Raw genomic sequence first — 21878 nt, forward strand, 5'->3', positions numbered from 1 at the left:
TTTTTTAACTTGGTGGAGTTGTTTATTTGCAGCTAGTAGTCAAATCTTTTGTTTTCCTTTGTGATTTCTTATTTTTTTGAAGCTTATAATTTCATGAGATGAGGCAGGTGTTTTCTGGGAAGGCTGTGTGTAAGAGGGAAGGGAAAAAGTAAAGTTGCCGAGTCCCAGAGCAGTGGATTCAGCTGCTAGTCTTCAGCCCCAAGGTCAGGATGTCCACAGTGGTTCACAGTGGCCTGTCCCACTTCTTGGCATGGTTTTGAGCTACCTCTGCTTTGAATAGGAAGCAAGAAGAGAATTTTGTCCTCCATTACATTGCTGAGCCAACTACATTATGGGAACTGACTTGATTGCTGAGCACCAGCAGTGGCAGGTGGGATCTAACAGGACTGCTTCTTGTCCTCTCCTCACGTCGTTGTCTGATCTCCTTAAAGATCTCTGCCTGAAGGGGCTATGTGCCAAGGCTTGTTTGCTTGCCTCTTGCAGTGACAGTTCTGTTTGGCCTATAATGTAAATATCATGGCTCTGAAATCCCCCAGCTGTCCACGCTTTGTCATTTCTTCTAAGGGAACTGATTTGTTTTCCACCAGAGGGGGCCAAGGAACATTTGCTACCCACACTGGTTTGGCACATTAAAAGGGGAGAAAAGAGCTAAGCGTAAGTGTTGTTTCATTCTTTGTATTCATATGGAAATTTTTAATCTCCATCAAAGGATCCGAAGAAAATCGCATTGAAATTCAATACAAGAGCTTCCAGCTTACATAGAATTTTTCAAAGACATTTGACTTGATCCTTTAAAAATGACGAAAACCATGAACTGTGTAGCTCCAGGGTTCATAGATTTGCTTACCCTCCTCAGCCTCCACCTCTTTCTTGCCTTCCTACCTACACTCCATCTGTGTGGTCCTGTCAGCCTGCAGAGCTTCTTTGAGTGGGGGCTGGGGGAAGAGGGGGAAGTATGAGGCAGCAGTCTGGTTTATAGGGCTGCTTATGCATTAACCCTTCTCTCAGGCTACATTATCTCATCTTTCAGAGTCTTGTAACTAACTGGTCTCCCTGTTTTTTATTCTCCTTATCCCAAGCCTATTTTCACTGCTACCAGAATTACCTTAATAAGAAACAAAACTGATCTTGTTACTTTCCTGCTTAAAAACTACCACTAGCTTGTCTCAGTCCAGACTTTCTAGACTGCCACAGAATGCTTTCATTATCTGACTCCGTTGCCTCCTTAATCAGCCTCATTTCCTACTCATCTCCTTAAATCCATAGTCAGGCGACTGTCCACTGGATTATGAATTCTTTAAAGTCAGAAACTATTTCCAAGGCCTAACACAGGGACTGGCATATTACTAGATTCTTGTTAAATGCTAAGTTAATTAGTTAGTGATTTAAAAGTCTAAACAAGGTCACAGAGAGAGAAAACTAAAAATCATATGCTAGTCTTTAATTTCCTTTGCTAAATATAAATCAGAAACATACTCACTGTACTAAAGATCAGGACCCTTCTTCCCTGTTACAGATTCCTGGTCATTTAGACCCAACATCCTGACTTGATACCCACTAGGAAGCACTGTTCCTCCTGGGACCCAGAGAGGCCAGATTAAAGAGAGCTCCAAAGCTCTTGGCCAGGGTTGCTTACTGCTTGTGTCTGAGTGATATAAAATAGTGCAGGATTTTTTTTGCCTTCAGTAAGTTCTTCTACACATCAAATCCTTGGTCTGAGTTTCTTTCTGCAAGTACTGTCCTAGACTGATCTAATTACGTGAAAGTTAACTTTGTTGTGATAGCCGTTGCTAAGTAAGTACAACTGTTATATCAGGGAGCCCACCCTTAAGTAGAAGGGAGGCTGAACTCTGCTTGGAAAATACTTAGTCGTTAGAATGGATTTTAAATTTGCAGAGTGTGAATCAAATCAGGAAAGCAGTACCATAGAAGCTATGAGAAAATGAAAGATAAGAAACTTAGAAAATGGCCTAAAATTGTAAAATGTGATAATTTGCATAAAGAATAGAAGAATTACCTGTAATTCCTCTAGTATAGAGTAAAAATCATGAATATAGTCTTTGAATAGTGTTATTCAAACTGTTAGTATTGAAATTTTTTTAATTCATTACTATAACAGATTAAAGAAGAAAAAATACAGTGAGCTCCATAGATGCAAAAAAATTTTTTAAATAAGATACACCCATTCATTGATGAAAGTTCGTACAAGTTAGGAATAAAAGAGAACTTCCTTAACGTAATAAAGGGTATCTACAAAACCAATAACATGTGCCAACTATTGGCTGTGAACCATGAAGCCCCATATCTACACAAAGAAGACAGTCAGTAAACAGTAACTCTGATGATGGGGAGGGAAAAACTGTAAAAAACCGTCAGTCTAAATGATAAAATAGAAAAATCCCCTTTAAAATCAAGAATAAGTAAGGATGTAAATTTACAAGTCTTTATTTTCATGCAAGTAATTGCTTTGTAAGCAAGGGCATGTATTGTTATGTTTGCACACTTGACTAATTACAAATGACTCTTAGCTAGTAATTAAAATAACTTTTAAAAGACAAAAAAAAGAATAAAGGATGACTGATACTAGTGCTTTTATTCAGCATTAGTATGCTGGAGACCTCAGCCAATGAAAAGGTAAGGTGAATGAAAAATAAGGATTAGAAAGGAAGAAAGTTGTTTACATAGTTGGTATGATTATCAGAATCTACAGATAAAGTATTAGTACTAAGATTATTTAACAATTGGCTACAAGATCAAAATATAGAGGGAGTTGGATTTCTATAAACCAACAAGAAAATAATTGTTTAAAAGATACCACTTATAATACTAACAAAAAAAATAAGTAACTCAGGATTAATCTAACGGAAAATACGCAAGGCCTTTATGGAGTAATTTTTTACAATTTTTTAACAACTTTTTTCAAAAGACCAGAGCGTTCTGCTTTCTCATGCATATTGCCAGTTAAAAGTCAAGGCACCATGTTAAAATATACTTTCACACACCCACACGTACAAACATGCAGGCACACACTTTGCAGATGGGACTTTTAAAAGACTGGTTTCTGTATAGATCAGGGGAAAGGTTCTCAGATTCAGTACAATACCCTCCTACCCCCAGCCTGAAGCTGATAAAGAACTTAGACTCTCTGCTTCTCCAGAACTGCCAGATTCTTGTCATATCTGATTTCTGTCAGTCCCAAGGTGGCATGACAGGAAAGAATTTGTCTTTTCTTTTGGATGCGCAGTTTTTGATTCTAATTGGATCCAGACAGTCAGATTTCTCATATTTGACCACTCTTTCTTCCTAGGTCAATCACTTCCATCCGGAGTGAACTGATTCCATACCTCGTAAGAAAACAGTTCTCCTCAGCTTCATCACAACAAGGACAAGAAGAAAAAGAGGAGGATCTAAAGAAAAAGGAGCCAAAGTCCTTAGGTCAGTGCTTGAGTTGGTGTGGCAAGGTAGGGGTAAGCAACACCTTTGGAAAAAGTGGTGGGCACCTTAGCCCAAGATGCCTGTCTCAAGGCAACAGATTCTTGTCTAGCCAACAGGCTGGACAGGCTAGCTGATGCCACTCCCTGAGCTCTGGGTCAGCTTGCTCAAGCAGAGCCTGTCACTATACTCTTCAGGAGCAGGCTAATCATGCCTCAGATCCACTCTCTGGTTAACAGCTCTGGTTTGGCTGTGTTCTTCACTCGACCTTTTTAACTTTAAACTCTGCCCACGACTTCTCAGTTCCCCTGTTCTCTAGGCTCTAAGAAGCCCCACTCCTGACTAAACTCAGCCTCTCCAGTCAAGGAAAGAAAGGTGAAGGGGTATACAGTGACAGTCCAACCAGAGCCAACAGTCTGTCTCCTTCCCAGGATGTAGGGGTGAGGTCAGTCTTGTTTGCTCTCATATCCTTGCCTAGTCCCTAGCTCATTGTAGGTATTCCAAAACATATATTTATTAGAAGAATAAATGGAGATGGTATAGCATGATGGTTAAGATATCAGGGCTTGGCATCTCAGACCTGGGTTTGAAATTTGACTCTGCCTTTTATTAGCTTTGTGACCTGAGATTAGGGCAGTCTTCTGAGTCCCAGTTTTCTTATCATAAAATACAAAATCTCAAATGATTGTTGTAAGTATTAAAAAACGGGCTCAGGTACCTGATACCATAATAGAAGCTAGCAGCACAACATGGCTGGTCACTAAAGCCTGGACACTTGCTTTTGTTACTTCATGGTGTACAAGAGTCATCTATTTTATTTTCCCTAGTAGTGTTTGATTATCAGTCAAACTTGCTTGTGGGATCCCTTTTTAAGCATTTTTGTATCATACAATGTTTCAAATGTATAGGAAAGCACATTGCCTCTTTTAATTTGACTTAGTCTTTTAGGCTTTAGTGGGATTTCGCCAAGGTTCCTGCTGCATGGGTGAGTTCTGGGGGAAAAGGTGTGAGCTGTTCCCTCTCAAAATTTGACTGAGTCTGTATCCTCTCTGTTACCTCCCTCATGTACTTGCTCGATTTGGGTATTTGTTCTGAAGATATTTACAGTTTTATAAAAGAAGTGAATACATTGACCTTTGCTCCCAATGATGCCTGCTGGAATGCCTGTCAAGGAGACAATTGGGAAGATTTGTCTAGATCACAGCTGCGCTGCTACGTCCATATCATGAAAGAGGGGCTTTGCTCTCGAGTGAGCACCCTAGGACTCTATGTGGAAGCAAACAGACAGGTAAGAGGATGGGTTTAGAAAAGAAATCATGGGACTTCCTGTCCCAGGAACAGACTGAGCCTTTTGTCTTATTTCTTCGTTAGGTACACAGTGACTGGTTCAGAATCCCTCTCATTCCTATGGTTGAGCAAGACCTGGCATATCAGGGAAAATTTGGGGGGTACCCAAATACAGCAAAAGGAGAAGTGGAGGGCTTGGTCCGTAGAGGCAGAACCTCTGTGGCTCCAAAGAAAGGCCAATATCTCCAGGAAGGCTTAACTCCTGGCCTCTGGGTTCAACAGGTTTCTCCTGTTCTGCTCAGCATGGACACATCTACAGCATTTCATAAACAAGCAGATAAATACTGTGTGACCATTACAGTGATGAGGTAAACATTGACATACAGGGAAGGCTTTCCTAAGAAGGTGAAGGAGTATAGAGTAACCAGATGGCAAAGCATCAGGAAGACATTTCTGTGAGAGAGAAGTGTCTGGAAAATGACATTAGAAAGTAAGGGGTCAGGGGGTGGGAAGGGACAGATTGGGATTTCAAAATGTAGAATAGATAAACAAGATTATACTGTGTAGCAGAGAGAAATATACAAGATCTTGTGGTAGCTCACAGCGAAAAAAATGACAATGAATATATGTATGTTCATGTATAACTGAAAAATTGTGCTCTACACTGGAATTTGACACAACATTGTAAAATGACTATTACTCAATAAAAAAAGTTAAAAAAAAAAAAAAAAGTAAAGGGTCTAGCTAACCCTTCCTTTTAACCCTAAGTTTTGTGAGATATGGAGAGTGAGTAGCTTCTGTTGAAGGGGAAGCAGTGCCCTAAAATCCAGGGCAGGTTTAGTTAACGCAAGGGGTGAAGAGGAGGACAATGGAGAGGCTAAGTGTATGTAGGAGCTTTTTATTGTGTAGCAGGCACAGAAGGAAGGAAAAACTGGGATTGGGTTTAAATCCGTGAATAATCAAGAATCTTCAGGACCCACAACAGATGGTAGATACAGTCCCAGCCGCAGACCTCAAGCTGGCCTCAACCTGAGATGGTTATAGATCTAAGGAAATCCAAACTAGAGAGTTTATGAGAAATCACAACTAGTCCCATGTTTACCCAGAGCAATTCTGAGTAAAATTAGCCCCAGTTTAGGGTCAGAGCTACAGAAAGCTTCCTTAATTTGACTTTTAGTTCTCTTTCTTCAATTCTATGACTAGAGTCTGTCCGGCTGGTCTGGAAGCAAGTCCATGGATAGCCTGAGGTCAGAGAAGTATCTTCTGAAGTGCAAGCAGGAGCTGTGCCACAGACGGGTCTGAATGGCCTTGGTTGAAGTGTAATAGAGGAGACCCCAGGGATGGGGACTGAGGGATTAGCCTTTACATTGCCAGTGTAGCCAGTCTAGCAAGGCCTCCCTCAGCTAGTGTAGCTACCACACACAGTGCTCAGACCAACATTGTGCTCATGCTGGAGAAGCACAAATAGATACACTGTCTGTGCCTTCCTAATGGATCCAGAACTAAAACTCTCCATACCCCTAACCTCTTCAGTTTTCTCATACTGGAAAGAGGCTAGTGTGAATTTCCCCCTCAACATTTTATTTTGGCTGGTGGAGGACATGGGTGCCTTCTCAGTGTTTGTATTGCTTATGGAGTTGTCTAGCATTACTCCCATCCTCACCTCATGCATGGCCCCAGTGGTCCAGGAGATGAACAGGAACCTAGGATGACTTTGGTCAAGCCTCAGGATGCTCCTTGCTCTCTTTAGACCTTCTCTCCCAAGAGCTGCCTGGGTATCTCAAAGGCTTGTCTCTCAACCTCCATGCTGAAGGATATGGCATTACTTTCTGGGAGGAGACTTTCAGCTGGGAAACTGAGGATAAGACTATCTAGAAGCTGCTGCATAAACAATCCTTGTCCTAGGGGAAATGCATCAGCCTCCTGCTCTACCTCACCCAGACAGGAAGCTGTAGTTGAAAACCCCTCACATCTCTAACTGGACACTGGGTTCTTCCTAAGGTATTTTCAGGTCTTTTCTGGTCTTACTTTAGTGACCAAAGTTCTTTTCTCAAGGTGCCCAAATTGCTACCTGTTATCTGTCCAGAAGAATCACTGGTGCATTCATCAGCCCAGATTGCCAGTAAACACCTGGTAAGTGCTAGCTTGGGAAGCAGATATGGGACAGTTTCTGGGTGCATTGAGGCTTATCCTTGAGAAGCCGGACTGGGGCTCTAAAGCTCTGAACTTCATTGGCCCCAGGGAAATCACAACTGAGTTCTGGTTATAAAATCTTACCTTCTAGCGCAGGCACTCAAGAAGACTGCCAGGAGAGGTGCTGAGCCCAGCCACACAAACCCTGTAAGGAAGGTCCATTATAGTCGTGGGACTCAGACTCGGGAGCTTTCCGTCTCTGTCCCTTTTCTTACCCTGTTTTGAGTACTCTCTTCAAGAGCGCACAGCTATATACACAGGTGCATGATTGTGTAAGTTTGAATTAGTTTCAGAGATATTATGTGACCTTGTGGCCTGAGGAATACTGATGATGGTCCCTCTTGCTGAAGTGTCTAGGGAAAGATTCCATTAGACCCCAGGGGATCTGGAGGGTTGGTTTGCAATTGGTTGAAATGGGTGGACAAAGTTTTATATTTGCCTTTTGCAGGTTGGAGTTGACAGCCTCATTGGGCCAGATACACAGGTTGGAGAGAAGTCATCCATTAAGCACTCAGTCATTGGTTCATCCTGCATCATAAGAGATAGAGTGACTATCACCAATTGTCTTCTCATGAACTCAGTTACTGTGGAGGAAGGGTATGTTTCCCCTTGTAATCACTTGAGGCAAGGCCCATGGTACCCCTGGGAGGCTTTGAGGGCCACACCAGCCTAGGTAAGGGATCAGCCTGGGGAGGGGAAGAAAGGGAAAAGAATGAAGGAAGGAATAGTGCCTAGGCCTTGGTTTTGGTTCCATAATAACATGGTGTCTGAAAGGATTTCCAGTGGCCTTCTCACAATTAATGGCAGTTGTGGTCCCAGGAGAAGCTGCCTTCTCTTGCTCTGATATTCTACTTGATGAGATGACCACAGTAGTGAGCAACTGGCAAGGCTGGAATGACACTGTACCAATGTCTAAGGGTCACCTTCCCCTATCTTAGTATCCCAGAGCAGCTCTGAAGAAAGCAGAGGCTTAGGAGGAGTGCAATATAAGGCAAGTTCTGTTTTTAAGGGAGAGCTTCTCTATTACAAGTTATAGAGACTCTTCCCCCATTTTAAGACACTTTAGAACACCCTAAAATCTTAGCTATGAACAGCCTGAACTTGGAGTAAGAATACTTGAATGATGCTTAATAATCTTCCTCTGTATAGACCTTAGGTTTTTCCTTGTATAAAATGAAGAGAAGAAAGGAAGAATAATACCAAACCAATGGTTTTCAGACTTTTTAGAAAGGAAATTTTTCTTAAGATAAATGTTATGCAGAACTCATTGTTTAAAACTGATAAAAACATAGATGTTTAGAATTCAGTGGGGAAGGGGCACTTATCCTTCCTATAGGATGTGAAAACTGATCTGTAAAACAAATTTTGAAAATCACTGGGCTAGATCAGTCTGAGATTGATTTTAGCTCTGATATCTGTTGATTCTCTGTCCAGGAACTGATGGGTGAGAAGGATAGGGGAAGACTGCAAGCCCAGTGAAAGCTGAAATACCTCTCACAACTGCCCTTGAGGGACTGAGGGAAGCATTTTAGGGAGAAGAGCTGCCTAGGGTAGAACCTAAAGTTAAGCCTTTGCTCTTTAGGAAGAGTGACTGGTGGAAGACAGTAGGCAGGATGGAGGGAAGAAGTGCCATAATAAAAAAACAGGAAAGTTGAAGACCATGGGGATATTAGCCACCAAGATCTTTCCTCCCCTAAGCCCACTTCCTGACAACTTCCAGAACCCTGGAAAATAGGCCTAAAGTCTTCAGTCAGAAGTTTGGAAGACTCTTTATTAGAGAATCTGACCAGCCCAAGAAGAAGAACCTGAATTTATTTACATTAGAGATTTCTAATGGCCCAGTCAAATCACCTTATAGTGAAAATTGTGGATGACAATTTCTATTCATATGCTTTTTTAGAATCCTTTCCTAAATATGAAGAGATAATCAAAGATTACTAGAAATCTAAAGAAAGCTTCTATTTTGAAAGATAGAGACCAAATCAAACAAATAGAAAAAGCAACTTAGAAGAGATTATGCAGAGGGAGAAAATGACTTTCAAACAACGTTATTTCAAAGAACAAAAAACAGCGTTGGGGCTGTAGCTCAGTGGTAGAGCATACGCTTAGCATGCACGAGGTCCTGGGTTCAACCCCCAGTACCTCCGTTAAAAAATAAACAAATAAAAAAATAAAGACTGCTCAAAGAACAAAAAACAAACTCAAGGAAATTTAAAACATAATAACAGAAAGGAAGCCTTCAATAAAAGAATTGGAAGATAAGTTTGAAATTTCCCAGAAAGTAGAGCAAAAAGATAGAGATAGAATGTAGAAGAGAAATGATAGAAAGTGAGAGGACTAGTCCAGGATGTCCAGCATCTGAATAGGAGTTCCATAAAAAGAAAGTTGAGAAACCAGAAGAGGAAATTATCTAAGGAATAATATAAGAAAATTTCCCAGAACTGAAAGATATGAATTTACAGAATGAAAGGGCCCAGCACAGTGATAAAAATAAACCCACATAATTGTGAAATTTCAGAACATTAGAGACAAAGAATGCTACAGACTTACAAAGAGAAATAATAGGTCATATACAACTATTCAGAAACCAGAATGGCTTTGGACTTATTGGTAGCAGCATTGGAAACTAGAAGATAATAGAACAATGCTTTCAAAATTCTGAAGGAAAATTAATTTCAACCTAGAATTCTGTACTTAAGCTACGTGGTAATCAAGGGTGACAACAGAATAAAGACATTTTCAGACATGAAAAGGTGTGTTCCACCAAAATGAAGAGCAAACCAAAAAGGAGTTATATGGGAAGCAAGAGACCCAACTCAGAAAAAGGCAAAAAGAATCCATGGGATGATAGTGAAGGCAGATCCAAGAATGATAACTGTGCATAAGCATAAAGGGAGCAGTTAGTCCAGATAAGAATCCAGGAAACACTCAGGAAGATGAAACTGATAAAATGCCAGATACATATAAACATCTTGAAAGATTTAGACAATTGGCTAAAAGTTGGGGTTGCATTAGTAATAACAACACTATCTAACAAAAACAAAACAGTTATTAACTGTTGAAAAAAAAGTTGTGCAAGAAAGGAAAAGGCATCATAGTTTGCTGTGTGGCTTAACTATGAAATAGAATTTATGTAGTTATAATAACTGATCATTGACCAAAATTATAACTATATTGAAAGGATGAAGGGTAGGAAGGGGAAAAGGGAGCAGGGGGTCGGGGGTGAAAAGAGCACTAAATCCTCATCTTCCACTGTGGAAAGTCTATTGACAAAACTGACAAATCAAGAAGTAGTAATATAAGCATGTTATTATCTAGAGACACAGAAGTAAATACTGAAATACTCAACAAAAAGAAGTCAAAGAATTGTCTCTGCGAAGAAGGAAATGACTAGAGGAAATAGGGGACTGCTATTTTTCATAATAAAACCTACAGAACAATTTGCTTTCAACTGCATGCGTGTATAACAAAAAACAAACAAACAAAAAGCCAGAATTCTTTGGTACACTGTTACCAGTAGTATGCTGATAAATTGTTAACAACCAGTTCTCCAAAGGGAAAAATCAGTGGCCTGATTTGTAGCATTTGCCAATTCCCATGGTATAAAATCTCCCACTAGGACCAGTGATATGAGTGAACACTGAGGGGAAAGAGATGCTACCCATCAGCTCTCTCAAGCAGAACAAGCTGGCTCTGTCACAGCACCGGTGATAGAGACCTGTCCCAAGTATTTCACTCTTTCATCAAACAGTTAAGGACCCACTCTATGCTGAAGACTGTGCTAGGCAGATGAAGACACAAAACTACATAAGACTCATCTCTTCCCTCAAGGAACTCAAAGGCTATATGCAACAAGAAGTTTTTAAGTGCTGTGACAGAAATCTGTATGGCCACAGAAGAGGAAAGGGCCAGGAAAGACTTAATTAAGGAAATGACCCTTGAACTTAATCTTGAAAAAAGAGTAGAGCTCCCTGGGCCAGAGAAAGGAGTGTTCTAGATACATTAAGAATGTGAAGTGTGAGAGAGCATAGCCTATGTCAGAAACATCTCATTTTGAACTTAGCTCAAATTTCACCACTTAAAAAGAAGCTTCACTAACTGCTGTCAGAAGCAACCTGTCCCAGTACTCCCCATTACATCAGCCTGTTTTGTTTTCTTCATCATAACATTATCACTGTCTGGCCTTATCTTGCTTAGCTGTCTCTCACAAGAATATGTTAGTTTGAGAATGTAAGTACCTATCTTTCTGTCTTGCTATTATATCCTAAACACCTACAGGAAGTCAATAAATATTTGTTGTATGAAAGAATGGTTAAACAATTCATGATGACCACAGTATAGAATTCAAAGAGGAATGGGTGTGATAGAAGACAAGGCCGTGTAGATGGACAAAGGCCAAATCATGGACTATCCCCTAAGGAGTTTAATAGGTAACAGTAATTTAAGAGTTTAAAAGAAAGGAATAGTATGATTAAATTCCCATTTTATGAAGATCATTTTGGCTACAATGAAAGAAGAATGATCTGAAGAGGATAAACATGGAGGCAGGAAAAATACTGAAATAATCCTGGTCCTAAACTAAGGCAATAGCAGTAGAAATGGAGAGGAGAAGTAATAAGGTGATAAAAACTATAAAACATGGTGACTGCTTGGATATGTGAGGTGAAAAAGAAATTAAGGAAAGCTCTTAGATTTCTTGCTTGAGTGATAATGTTTCTGTTGTGCTATTCACAAGGATAGAAGTCACTAGAGACAGAGTAAGATTTGCAGGGTGGGAGGCAGGGGAGTGATGCATACTATTTGTGACAAGTTGAGTTCGTGACAGGCGGCCTTGTTATGCAGCACTTGATGTATAGAACTGGAGCTCAGGAACCAAACCTGTGCTTAAAGTACAGATGTGGGAGCGGTCAGCATAGAGGTGGTAACTGAAGCTATGGACGCAGATGAGATCACCCAGGGAAAGTGTGTGGCCTTGAAAGAAAAGAAACCAAGACAAAACCTGGGGGAACGTTGGCAATTTTAGACATAAGAAAAGGAATCTAAGGAGACTGACGAGGCATGAGCAAAGAAGTGATATAGGGGTAGGAGGAAGGACAGTTGGTTGGTGAAGCCCAGGTTTCTCGTTGCGTAAACAGGGTAGGCGGTGGTGTACTCACTGAGATGAGGAAAGGTAAGGGAGAAGCAGATTTGTGGGGAGACAAGGCTTGTATAGGGCACATGAGGTTGGAAGTACCTGTAGGACATCCAGGTATGGAGGTATCTAGTAGCCAGTTTGTAGGTAGAGGTTAGGAAAAAAGATCAGACCAAGAGACCTCTTCCTGAGTCAGTGTTTTCTAACTTGTTTTCCTGTCTCTATTTTTCTTTCTCTTCAAATCCATCCTTCTACCATTGCTCCTATGGATTAGAGCATGAGCTTTGGGGCCAGACTGCCAGACTGAATCCTGGGTCTGTCACTTATTAGTCACTTAGGAAACTAACTTTACCTCTTTGTGCCTGATTTTCTCACTATGAAATGGGGTAAACACTGGATTGCTTTATTGGGAGTACTAAATGAATTAATAGACATAAAGCACTAAGAACAGTGCTTGGTACAAAGAATGTTAGCTGTTAACATCATCATCTTCTTCTTTATCTTCATTGTTACATTATCTCATCTCACAGAGGGGGCATGTTGCCAATGTTGTCTTCCTAAAGAATATCTCTGATCATATCCCTATTCTATTCAAAAACATTTGAAGACTCCCCTTACCTTTTTTTTTTTTTTTTTTGCACTTTTTGTTTTGTTTTGTTTTGTTTTTTGGGTTTTTTCCCCTTAACAGAGGCACTGAGGATTGAACCCAGGACCTCATGCGCTTTACCACTGAGCTATACCTCCCACCCCTCCCCATTACCTTTTTTTAGGGGCAATGGGGTTAATTAGATTTATTTATTTATTTTTAATTGAGGTACTGGGGATTGAACCCAGGACCTCATGCATGCTAAGCACACACACTACCACTTAGCTATACCCTCCCCTCTTCCCATTACCTTTAAAGTAAAGTTTTAACTTAAAAGTTTCTTGTATTTCTCAAGATCCAGCTCCAACACTGAGTCCTGGAATATTAGAATGAGATGGGGCCTTAAAAGTCATTCACCTCAACTTCAGCATTTTTATACATGAATAAATTGTGGCAATCCAGACTTCTTTCTTACAGCACACATGATACTCCATGTCCCATTCCAGATTCCTGCATAAGCTTGACAGGCGTCACTCTTGAAAACCAGACCTACAGTCCCCTTTGTGCATTTGATCACCTGCTTCTAGAGTAGCTCGTGAGACTTTGTAACTTCCACTCTCTATCTCATCTTGCCATATACCTTCCAAGGAAGACAGTGCCATAACTTTCTCATTTGCTCTAATTAGTAACATCTCCCTCCTCTCCTGTAGTTGGGCAGACAAAAGAGCATCTCTCTTAAAAGCCCACTGTTAGTGTCCTGAATTGACATGAAGAGAGTTGGTAAGGAAACCAAGGCTCCCTAAGAAACTCTAGCTTATTTATATGAAAAACCTTATAGAAAAGGCCTAGCATCCCAGAGTCAATTGCTGTTTTAGAGGAGTTACAATCTTGAATGGCCTAATAAGGTTTCTAGCTGGGGAAACAGTAAAGGTTTAGATGGTGATTGCTGCTGTTTTTCCAAATGAAAAGTTGAGATAAAGCTATAGGCAGCCCACATGGGTCTGATGACTAGGAAGATCATTAGAGATTACCCAACCCTGCAGATTAGTTCCTGGTGATAAGATCAGACATCTTGCATCCCATATGAACTCTTTCTCATTATTTTCAAGTTATTTAGTGACTTATAGTAAATTTGAGAAAAGTGATTAAGTTGTAGTCATGTGAGACTTGATTACTCTGATGCTATTACATCTGGACTGAGTGGCAGAGTAGGAGCATGAATTTGTCTAGAAGGGAGTTTCTCATATTCTTGGTCTGCTTGTCTCTGCCAACAGTGATGAGACGCTAAGGCTTTCTGGACAGTGGCTTGTACACCTGCCCAAGGTCCTCCGGGCTTGAGGGATGCTAATAGGATCACCTTGGGGAAGGTGTGGGTGAGACTATGCAGAGAAAGCTCCTGCCTGTCTTATTTTTTACCACTTCCAAATTATATGACAACTGATGCTTAGCAATCCAAAGTGTAGTGAAAATGCCATTGTCAGGGCTTCAGTGTCAGTCCTGTGTTCTGCGTCTGTGGCCCTCTGGTCCTGAGTAATATCTCCTACATTTCCTCCTGCTCCAAAGTCAGTGACCCAAGCAGCAGTCTAGACACCTTCATATTCAGGCAGGCTGAGGAACCCAGATTTCACCTGGATTTTCTGCAGGCATCACATGTAGCCATCAAAGCCAAACAAGATTTGCTGCTTCTCACTGTTACCCTGAATGTCCTCTTCAGCAGCACTCAACTCACTTCCCTGCCCACTGGGCCCCTTACTTTTCCAGTCCCTTTTATTCCTGACATTCACTCCGCCTGACTTGCGTCTTTCTAGAGATCTTTTCCTATAGAAGTCCTACCTGTTTTCCAAGGTCCAGTACATGTGCCAGCTCCTCCACGCAGCTTTCTTGAATTGTCCTAACCAGGATTTCTCTCTGTCACCTCCATATTCCCTGTGCCCCCATCACTTTACTTATGCTCATATGGGACTTACTTCATCTTTCTTTTTTCCTCAACTAGACTATAAATTCCTTGAATACAGAAGTACTTCTCATATGTCTTTGTATCCCTTAACTCCTAATACTGTACTTTTTATATGCTAGATGCCATGTAACTATTTACTGAATGAAAAATGAAAAATAGAGATCCCGATTTAAGCCCTCCTACTATAATTGGCTGAATATCTGTCAAGAGAACCCTGTGTAATCCTAGAAAAAAATGGAGTAAGTTAAGTGCTTTACTCCTTGTAACTTACCAAAATGAAAACAAGCAGAGCCAAAGAAAAGGAAGCTTCATCTATAATAAAACTAGGTAACTGCTACATACCTACATACAGACTAAAGAGTATCTGCCAGACACAATGAAATTTATGTCAAATCCAACGGGAACACCAAGATTCAGCCAGCATAAGAAATAGGGGCATGGGCGATCCAAAGGAGAAATGGCAAACACCACTTTTACAAAATCTCAAGGCACACAGAACTGAAAGAAAAAAACATCAAAGCACCTAGAAGGGAGAAAATCAGCCTGGCCTCAGACTTTTCTATGATAACATTTAAGAACCAAAGACAATAAAACAACATTAAGAAAATTTGGAGAGAAAACAGTTGTGACCTAAGAATCCTATAGCTAGTAAAGTTATGGTTGAAATATAAAATCATCAGAAATACTCCAGGGCTTAGGATATATGTCACCCATGAACTCTTTGGAAAACTCTACGTGAAGACATAATGTAGCCAAGCAAGAAGTGAAACAAAATACTGACAAATGGGTAGGTTGTGAACCTATCTTAAAAAGTGAAAATAATATTCCCTTAAAAATAAAATTAAGCCTTTGGCAATTAGAGTTCCAAAAAGATCATAACTGTTAAAAGGAATTTTGTCCATGTTTTTGCAGTCACACTCTTAAAAACACCAAATTATAAAACTTGGCAGGATCCGCTGGACTTAAAGGGCTCCTTAGGACTTTTGATTCATTCCCTACCTTTGAACCATTTACATTGAAACCTATCTTCTGAGATGGAGAATACTACAGCTTATTTCTTTTAAAATTGTTACATCTTTACTTTGATTCCCCCAAACCCTTCTTTTTCTTAGCCTCTGTTTAGAGAATATAATTAGATTTCTTAGAAGGGAGACATTTTTCACCACTAAACCTTTGTATAGTGAAGGGAAGCACAAAGAACTAAAAGGAGGAAATGCTGGGGGAAGGGTGGGTATAGCTCAGTAGAGTGCATGTTTAGCATGCACAGGGTCCTAGATTCAATCCCCAATATCTCCACTTAAGGGGGAAAAAAAAAGGAAGAAATGTTCAGCCTGCTCACCCAAGCCAGTACATTTTAATCTAGAGGGCCCAAGAGCAAGATTGACCAGAGACAGGAAAAAAGTGAGGTATTTCTTCAAGTATTATATCTCATTACATGAATTAACCTGGATAAATCTCACAAATATGATGCTGAAGAGGGAAAAAGCAAGTTGCAGAAGGATACATAGAGAATAATAGCATGTATATAAAATTTTTCAACTCTGTGGAAGAATATTATATATTGTCTACTAATGTATGTAGTAAAAATGCTTAAGAATAATAAATACCAGAGTCAAATTATAGTTACCTCTGGGAAGAGAAGTAGAGGAATATAATTAAAGAAAAGTATATAGCAGGTTGTATTTTTTTTCCTTGATCTGTCTGGTGGGTACATATGTGTTCTTTATATTCTCTAGACTTTTCTCTCTGCCTGAAATATCTTATCAAAAATAATACATGGTTCTTCATCTAGAGGAACACCTGGACCAGGACCCCTTGAGACAAGGTTAGGAGGCTCTGGTGTCTGGAAAGACGTGGGTAACTCAGCCATAATTTTGAGCTGGAGTAGTTAGTTGGCCTAAAGCAGACCTTTAGTCACACACCTGGAATAGCTACATGTATCTCCACTTCCAAACTCTTTTCTCCCCTAAGGTTATGCGTAAGATTAGAAAGCCTGCTAGGTAATCCCCAGAGAAGAACCTGCCTGTCCTCAGAGTTACTAAGAAGTTTCATGGCTCTTTGCCAAACACTGCACAGTCAGCAGCCGAGGCAGAAGCCCACAACACAGTGGAGAGTCACTCAACACTGCATAGATTTAGGCACATTGCTGAACCTCTGTGAGCCCCAATTTTCTCTGTAAAAATTGGAATAAATGCCACCATTCCTGCAGGTTTGCTAAAAGGATTAAGCAACATAATAAATATAAAGTGCTTTGTGAAATGACTGAGATGTATTAGACATTAGATTTATGTGGGTTCCCTTCCCTCCTGGAATGAACTGAAGAAAATCCTAACTAAAGCCAGAAGAGGAATGAGAATTTGGAGGCTCTCCTGCTTCCCAGGTGGGGGCTTCTTCGTCATGTCATCTGCCACAACATGGTATGGCATGGTTTGCCTGACCAAGCAGTGATCTTACCTGTAGGCCTCTGTATTTTTCTCATGACCTCTTCTCCACTGAGCATTAGGGTTTTCAGGGTAATTTCCTAAGACCTGCAACTTTGCTTAAAATTTGACCGCACCAAGGAGAAATGAGGACCAAAAGCCCATTAATCTTAGCCATCTCTGAGCAGCTTCTTAGAGAACACAGCCAAGCATCAGCCCAGCAGAGTCCTTAGTACCAAGCTGAGAGTTAAAACTAGGATACAGAAACTGTAGTTCTGGCGCTGGGGCCAGGTCTTTTCTTGAGTAGGGTAGGAAGTCACCTCCCTTCCTGCTTTAAGCACTGGGAAGAAAATGCAAAGTGTTTACTATGGATTGGCAACCTGGAGAGGGCTTGTTTGAAATGGTAGTGTCTGTCCTTCCCCTCCAGCATGAACAAACACACACACTTACAGTAAAATCCTTAACCATGGAGTTTCTTTCTGGATGGGGGAAAGCTATGTTGGCTTGAAATTTTTCCAGAGTACCTCAGCCTTGCTAATGAAGGTGACTTGTGACTATAGCAGTGATCATGGGAAACAACTGAAGAAACAAGTAGTAAAAGAGTTTCATGTTGATTAAGCATTTTGTCAGATGTTCATCTCAAAGCCTTCCACAGATCCACTGACCAAGAGCTCCAGAAGAGCCCCCAGCTTCCCATCAATCAACCCATTTTTTCCCTATCACATCTGCAGACTCTCCAGTGATAGTTTATGTGTCCCAGAGGGAGGTAAACACAAACTGGATAAGACAGGCCGTAAAGCCATATGGGAGGTTCCTGAGGCCCTCAATCAGACCCATTAAACATAAGGAGAACCCAGGCTATCCATTGCTGTAGAAATCTGACCTCAATCCCTTCAGACTCTTCCTTCAGAAATGGTTCCCACTTATTTCCCAGATTCCAAAATAGCCATTTAGTACTCTGTAATTATGGCAGCTTGAGTTCCTGATGGCTGTTTCTTGTTTGCTGACTATGTTTACCCCTTGCCTAGCTCCAGAGTGTGCATTCTCAGGCTCTACTGAGTACGAAGCATCCCCCCTATTCTCACCTTGGAAAAAGAAATGAGACTTTTCAGTGACAAACTAGTAGCCAGTTTTAAGTCTCCTCTATCTCAGGAGCCTCTGTAACTGAGGCTTTCTATACTTCCATACCACTCTTGGGGTGAATTTCCTCCCAAGAGCGGGAACTACCCTAACTGCTGACTGGACTGCTAAGGCAGAGGGCAAGCTGGAAAGTGCCAGAAGATACCTTAATGCCTACCCATTGAGTATATCCTGAGTTTGAGCCAAAAACAAACTCACACTGTCTCTGCCCATCTCTAGCCTATAACACAGAGGGACTGTGGCTTTGGCCTTTTGCTGGTTTCCCAAAAGCTTTAACCTTCTAGAAAGAATAGAGATAAAGAGGTCTCTGGAATACCATAAAGTGCTAGAATCCCCTTTTTGCATTTTACTAAAGTTTGACGTTTGGGAAGAATTTTTTTAATGGCCTGTGCAAGGTAGTTTCAGTCCTTGGAATGGCCTCTTTCCCATCCCCCCTGCCTCCTGTGTTGCTTGAGGATTTTTCCTTCATTGGTGTTTTGTTTGGTTTTGTTTCATTTAAATGGCTACTCACACCCTTCCTGCTCACCTCCTTCTCCCCTCCAGCTGCCCACTTCTGACTCTTTAGGGTAGTGAATATTTCCTTGTTAGGACAGAGCTCCTTCCACAGAGCCATCTTGACTCAGAAAAACAACTCGGTAGTCCAAGCTTCTCCAGACTTTTCTCCCCTTAATTTCTTTGTATGGCATTAGGATTAAATGTATGGATTCTGGAGACAGGCAGACCTAGTTTTGAAACTGCTGCCTGGCAGTTATGTGGTTTTAAGTAAATGGTTTTACTTCTCTAAATCTGTTATCTCATCTGCAAAACATGGTTGTTATTTTTACTGCATCAGAGGTAAAAATGATATTTCCAGAATCATCTAGAAATGTTCCAGATGGTTTTTCTGATGAAATGGCTAGATTTGCAAGTCACTCCTGTAATGTACATAGAATATTTAGTACAGTACCTGGCCTGTAGTAGGTGTACAGTAAATGCTAGTGAAGATTTTCAAAAGGAACTTCCCCCTACCCACCAGTCCTCAGAAGCCAAGAAGATGCTTTTTAAACACACTGAAATGCTAAGAGCCAGCAATGCTACTTTTGAGAGTATGGCTTTAGGGTCTAGAGTAGTCTTTTACGTAGCATGGAGTTGGTTTTAAAAACACTGGTTTCTCTAAACAAGTATGGTTTTGATTAACAGGGTCTGTGGTGAGAGCTATGGGGCACCCATTGTTTCCATAGCTGATCTCCTAAGAAGATTCATGGGATTTGAGCCTCAAATGAATTTTGGTATATATTCCCAGATGAGAAGCAGGAGTGATGGGTCAGCCCCAGGGACCAGCGCCAGCTTCTATCCCTAGAGCAGAGGAAGAGAGATTGCATGGAATTTAGACCTCCAGGCCTAGAGTGCCTAAAGAACTGAAATCAAACTGTTTACTGTTTTCAGGCTTTGGGGGAGTGTCATTATGAACATATATAAATTCTGGACTTCTCTAAAGCCCAGTCCTCCCTTGGCCCAGCTGAGCCATTCTGTCTTCTAGTGATAAGCATGTAGCCATTAACTGGAATGGCCAGCTATTCCTAACCTATGGAGGAACCAGAACCCCTAACCCGTAGTGATGAGGATGGTGATGAGAGCTGTGGGCACTCTCTAACTTGGCTCCTGTGTTACAGAAGCAACATCCAGGGCAGCGTCATCTGCAACAATGCTGTAATCGAGAAAGGAGCAGACATCAAGGACTGCCTAATTGGAAATGGCCAGCGGATTGAAGCCAAAGGTAAATCAGAACCCAAATTAAAATCACAGATATCAGTTTTTAGGAGTCACACTAGCACAGATAATGCTTACTTGGTGAGAACTGAGGATCAAGAATATGCATACACTGCAGGTGAGAACATAAACTGATAAAGCCATTTTAGGAGGGGGATTGACACCACTGTCAGATTTTTTTGACTTTGACTTCTATTTTTAGGAATTTATCTCATCTATATTTATGCAGCCTTACTATCAAATTTAAAACATACCAGAAAGTTTGAAAGACTCAGGTTGGCACCAATACTTTACAGTGGCTGTTAGGCATGAGAGAGAAGGGCTCTGGAACTAGCTCTGGCCTCCTGCAGTCCTTGAGTGCCTCATCTAAGTTGATATTTAAGGGAGGTAGTCCCGTAGATTTTTAGCCTGAAAGAAGGTTAGCTTCTTCAGAAGCCATTCTCCCAGAGTCATTCTCAACTGCTTAGACATGGTGCTTTGAGATTTTTCTTAAACGTAAAATAGGGTTGGGTAGGGGAGGTGCTGAAGGAACTAACCCCACCAATTCTGAATTGGTAGAAGCCACATCATTTTTCTTCTCAGTAAGCAGAGGCCTTCTTCAGTTTTTTCTCCTTCCCTTTTTTAAGTCATATACCTCCCTTGTGAGCTTTAGACTCAAAACGACCTGGGTTCAGATCTCAGCTCTGCAACTCACTGGATGTGTACCAGGTTAGGTTTTTAATTTCTAGACCTCAGATTTTTGAAACCAGAAAAATTGAGACAATAAGTACCTATCTCGGAGTATAGTTGTGAGAATTAGATAGAGCTAAATGTTGTGAGAAGTACACACAACTCCTGGGGCACACCAAGGGACCTAGTGCTCCAGTACACACCGTGCTGTTGTGTCTGTGCCTTTGCACACTCTCCCTCTCTGGAGTTCTTGATGACTCTGCCCAAGTATTTTCTCTGTAGAATCTTCCCTGACTCTTCCCATGATTCCCCACAGCCACACTGAGCATTCCTTCCTCCTCTACACCTTCGTCAATACCTTTATTAAAATATGTACACAAGTTACAGCAATTAGATTATTTATGAATCTACCTTCCCTACTAGACTGAGATTCTCAGGCTAAGGACTGGATATTTCAATATGTATCCCTGGCTCTCAGAACAGATCCTAGTTTATAAGTAGATGGTGGGAAGAGGAGAGATGAGTGAATGAATTTTGGATCCATACGGCAAATTTGGGGGCATTTCAGGGCAGAGAATTAGGGTTCCAGGAAAGGCATTTGTGATATGGTTGAAGTTATCGTGAGATCTCTTCTGGCTTTTTTCCTAAATTTATGGTTACCACAGGCACCACTGATAAATGAACTGGAAAGATGTGGCCTTGGCCTGAAACCACCCTTCAACCTTATTTCTTCTCTTGAAACTAGATGCAGTTCTTCCTCCTCATTGCTTTTCTTCTCACATTTCAAGTACTTTCTTCCTCTACGTGTGAGAATTGCCATTTCCAGGAAACCTTTCCTGGGTGTCACTAGTTTGCCAATAAGATTCTTTGTTATAAGCATCATAAACTAACTCTGGCTGATTTAAGCTGATTATGAATTCATTAAAAAGATACTGAGTAGCTCACAGTTCGACGGTGGCTGCAGAATCAAGCTTAGAAAATGTGTTACAGCCAAGATTTATACTCCAAATCATTCTGGTGAGGACACTGCTGCCATCTTCACTGAACACTGGATATCACAGCTTGCACTGCAACTCCAACCACCCAGCAATCCCAAAGTGGATTCTCTCTGATTCCTACTTCTTTGTATCATTAGTTCCCAGCCCAAAATTTGAAGTTGCTGCATTAATAGATCAAATCTAGGTCATATGCCCATGCCCTAGCTGTAGGGAAGCCAGGCATTTTTATTTAGCATTTTCAGTTCAGCTAGTGGCAGACAGACTCCACCCAGTGTCTCACCAGGGAACCTTTGAGCAGGAGTGTTGGTTAGCAGCA

The 21878-nt window shown here is 40.9% G+C and overlaps 1 protein-coding gene across 5 annotated transcripts in view; it reads left to right on the forward strand.

The window, feature by feature from the left end:
* The window catches only part of EIF2B3 (eukaryotic translation initiation factor 2B subunit gamma), a 104643-nt gene that overhangs the window by 77183 nt on the left and 5582 nt on the right, over nucleotides 1-21878 (forward strand). For 4 of the 5 annotated variants that reach the window (XM_010946083.3, XM_010946081.3, XM_010946084.3 and 1 more), the window contains 5 exons: nucleotides 3308-3435; nucleotides 4530-4720; nucleotides 6775-6852; nucleotides 7361-7509; nucleotides 19799-19902. In XM_010946083.3, coding sequence (XP_010944385.1) covers nucleotides 3308-3435; nucleotides 4530-4720; nucleotides 6775-6852; nucleotides 7361-7509; nucleotides 19799-19902 — 650 coding nt within the window. Of the gene's footprint in view, nucleotides 1-3307; nucleotides 3436-4529; nucleotides 4721-6774; nucleotides 6853-7360; nucleotides 7510-16322; nucleotides 16412-19798; nucleotides 19903-21878 lie in introns of all 5 variants that reach the window. The other variant, XR_006721700.2, reaches the window with a different exon arrangement.

This window comes from Camelus bactrianus, chromosome 13 (assembly GCF_048773025.1).
Source record: "Camelus bactrianus isolate YW-2024 breed Bactrian camel chromosome 13, ASM4877302v1, whole genome shotgun sequence".
In the NCBI taxonomy this organism is placed as follows: domain Eukaryota; kingdom Metazoa; phylum Chordata; class Mammalia; order Artiodactyla; family Camelidae; genus Camelus; species Camelus bactrianus.